This window comes from Lagenorhynchus albirostris, chromosome 6, assembly GCF_949774975.1.
Source record: "Lagenorhynchus albirostris chromosome 6, mLagAlb1.1, whole genome shotgun sequence".
NCBI classification, from domain to species: Eukaryota; Metazoa; Chordata; class Mammalia; order Artiodactyla; family Delphinidae; genus Lagenorhynchus; species Lagenorhynchus albirostris.
The window spans coordinates 4,554,412-4,557,102 of record NC_083100.1 but is presented as its reverse complement, the minus strand read 5'-3'; the positions used below and the strand labels follow the sequence as shown (position 1 = coordinate 4,557,102).

General features: G+C 64.5%; 1 protein-coding gene across 2 annotated transcripts; it reads right to left on the bottom strand.

Annotated features, from left to right (window-relative positions):
* Nucleotides 1-327: 327 nt before the first annotated feature.
* Nucleotides 328-2,412, bottom strand: GBX2 (gastrulation brain homeobox 2). Of its 2 annotated transcripts, XM_060151214.1 has the most exons (3): nt 1,886-2,412; nt 1,569-1,589; nt 743-851 (listed from the first exon to the last, which is right to left on the bottom strand). In XM_060151214.1, exons 1-3 carry the CDS (start codon nt 2,410-2,412, stop codon nt 743-745), a joined length of 657 nt encoding a protein of 218 aa, XP_060007197.1. The 2 variants fall into 2 exon arrangements, with proteins under 2 accessions (XP_060007196.1, XP_060007197.1); XM_060151213.1 differs by lacking the exon at nt 1,569-1,589 and having other exon boundaries at nt 328-851; nt 1,890-2,412.
* Between the last annotated feature and the right edge of the window lie 279 nt (nt 2,413-2,691).

Here is a 2,691-nt window from a genome sequence, read left to right as displayed (position 1 = left end):
TCTTCTGGAGTGTGGCTGGAGGACATTACTGGGTAGTTGGGTCCTATAACTTCCAAAATACAGCAGCTGAGATCCAGTCTATATAGACATCTAATGTACAACGTAGGGTAGTATAATAAATATTTAGTGTGTCTTCAGGTGTAGCTGTGGCCCCTTCAAAAGCAGTCTTTCAAGCCTGTTTCATGAACAGACTCTCAATTTGCTGGGGATGTCCAAAGTTGGGGGGTGACTTTGAGTTTTGCCTCAGACACGGTGGAGTCCACCATGGGTTCCCTCGGGCACTGTGGCTTCTCCACGGTGGTCCAGGCCCTAGCCCTCCCTGGGCCCTCAGGGGCGGGCCTGCTCCAGCTGCTGATGCTGACTTCTAATGGCGAACCTGCTGACGTGCACGGGGATGGGGACAACGATCTTGGGGTTCCTGGAGGGCTCCCCTGTCTTGGAATTGGCATTGCCAGCTTTCACCCGTTTCCACTTGGCCCGGCGGTTCTGGAACCAGATTTTCACCTGCACCTCGCTGAGTTTGAGGGCGTGAGCGATCTGTGAGCGCTCGGTCAGCGAGAGGTACTTTTTGCAGTGGAACTCCTTCTCTAGCTCGAGGAGCTGCTCGCTGGTGAAGGCAGTCCGCCGCCGCCGGTTCTTGCCCGTGGACGTGGTGCTGCCCGCGCCGCCGCCGCTCGGCGGGGTCTCCTCCAGCGCGTGGCCGGGGTCTTCCTCCTTGTGAGCCGCCTGGCCAGTCAGATTGTCATCCGAGCTGTAGTCCAGATCGCTCTCCAGCGAGAAACTCTCCTCCTTGCCCTTCGGGTCGTCTTCCACCTTTGACTCGTCTTTCCCTTGCCCTCTGACAGCCCCGACTGAAAGCAAAACCAAACGGCGTTTTATTACATTTCGCACACTGGCCTTCCTTTCCCTTTCCCACCGTCCCTCGGGCATTTTCCCCCCTTAGCGGATTGTCTTTCTGTGACATTAACACATTGTGACTTCCTGGCCTTTGAGGGGTAGAGAAGGGGGGGGGCGTGAGAAAGCTCAAGGGAGAGGAGGAGACAGTACAGGCGACGGCCCTTTGCCCAGAACCATCACTCAAGGGGCCACCAGGCCTCCTCTGCACCCTCCCAGCCTCCCGCAGCTTAAGGCAGAAGTAACAGGAGGCGTGAGGCCCAAGAGAGCGTCCTCTTTGTCCCCGGGGTGGGGGCTGGGTGAGGACTGAGGGGGAGTTCACGATTCATCCTGCCCGCCCACCTCCCTCCCCGCCGCCGCCGCCGCCGCCGCCGCCAAAATTCTGTGAACTTCAATTTCATCACAGCCAGAGTGAGTGCCCAGGGAGGTGCAGATCCCAGACCATGTCGGGTTTTGAGACAGATGATGTTGGTCAAAGGGAAGTTTTGTAGCCTTAGAAGAAGTTCCCACCGGACACCCCAGCACACACATGCGGACGCACAGCCTCCTAGGAATCCGATTCTCCCAGGCAAGCAGCAAGCCTGGTAAAGGGGTTTAATAGGTCTGGACGCCCTTCGGCACCCTCCCTGCGAAGACGCGCAGCCCAACCCCCCTCCCCAAAGGCCGAAACCTACCCGGGATCCCAGGTCACAGCGCTGGAGATGGGGGAGTGCAAGACTCGGCCAAACTGGCCGGCAGATAAATTCGCCGCTCAGAGCAGCAGCTGGCCTGGGGCTCTGAATGCGCACTCCGCCCCCCCGCGCTTGCTGCGTGGCTCTAAATGCCCTCCGGAGGCCCCGCCGCGCAGCTCCGCTGCATCCTCCGGCTCCTCAGGCCGGTGGATCCGGGGCGAGGGGCGGGCGGGGGCTCGGCCTCATCCCCTCGGTCCCCGCGGGAACACGGAGCTGGCGCGCCCCCGCGCCCTCCCGCCCGGGTCGCGCGCGCCGCCGACTCACCGAGCGACGCCTGCACAGCCTCGGCCGCGGAGAAGGCAAGCAGCGAGCCCTCCTTGGCCAAGAAGCCTTTGCCATCCTCCGCGTCGGCTTGCAGCGCCTCCGCCTTGTCGAAGTTGCCACCGCCAGGCAGCGGCTGCGGCGCGAACTTCCGGGCAGCCGCCGCCTCCTGGTGCTGGGGAGACGCGGAGAAGCCGCCGGGCAGCGTGGCCATGAGCGTGGAGGTGAGCGCCATGCCCTGCGCCAAGCTGGAGCAGAAGCTGGTGGGCAGGCTGGGGATCTGGTGGTGAGGGTGCGCGGGCGGCAGCGCCGGTTGCAGCGCGGCCTGGGGCAGCGCGGGCGGTGGCGGCGGCGGCGGCGGCAGCACCACCGGCCGGTAGGGCATGAACATAGGGTAGCCAGTGTAGACGAAATGGCCGGGGCTGGGCTGCGGCGGGCTGCCGATCAGCGAGTCTATGCTGAAGGCGGTACTACTCCCCAGCGGGCGCTGCATCATCATCAGCGACGGCGGGAACGCTGCGCTCATAGACGCGCTCGGGAGAGGCCCGCGAGAGGCGAAAAGTCCCCGCGCCGCGCCGCCACCGGGAAGCCCGCCAGGCGCCGGGAGCACAACTTGGTGCACCGGGCAGGGGCCGAGCGGGACCCGGAGAGCAGATACCCCTCAGTCCTGGGCCCGCTGCATGCCTGGCGGGAGCTGGTGGGCGGGTGAGGCCGTGCGCCCCGGAGTGGAGCGGGCGCCCGGGCCCCGCGGGCTCTCTGGAGCTGCCGCCCGCCGTTTGCCCGTCGGAGCCCGCGCGCGTCGCTT

Excerpts from the sequence above, each read along its gene's own strand:
- GBX2 (XM_060151213.1), bottom strand. The coding sequence starts at position 2,412 with ATGAGCGCAGCGTTCCCGCCGTCGCTGATGATGATGCAGCGCCCGCTG. Across the intron at positions 852-1,889 it reads GGCTGTGCAGGCGTCGCTCG|TCGGGGCTGTCAGAGGGCAA; the intron begins GTGAGTCGGCGG and ends TTTTGCTTTCAG.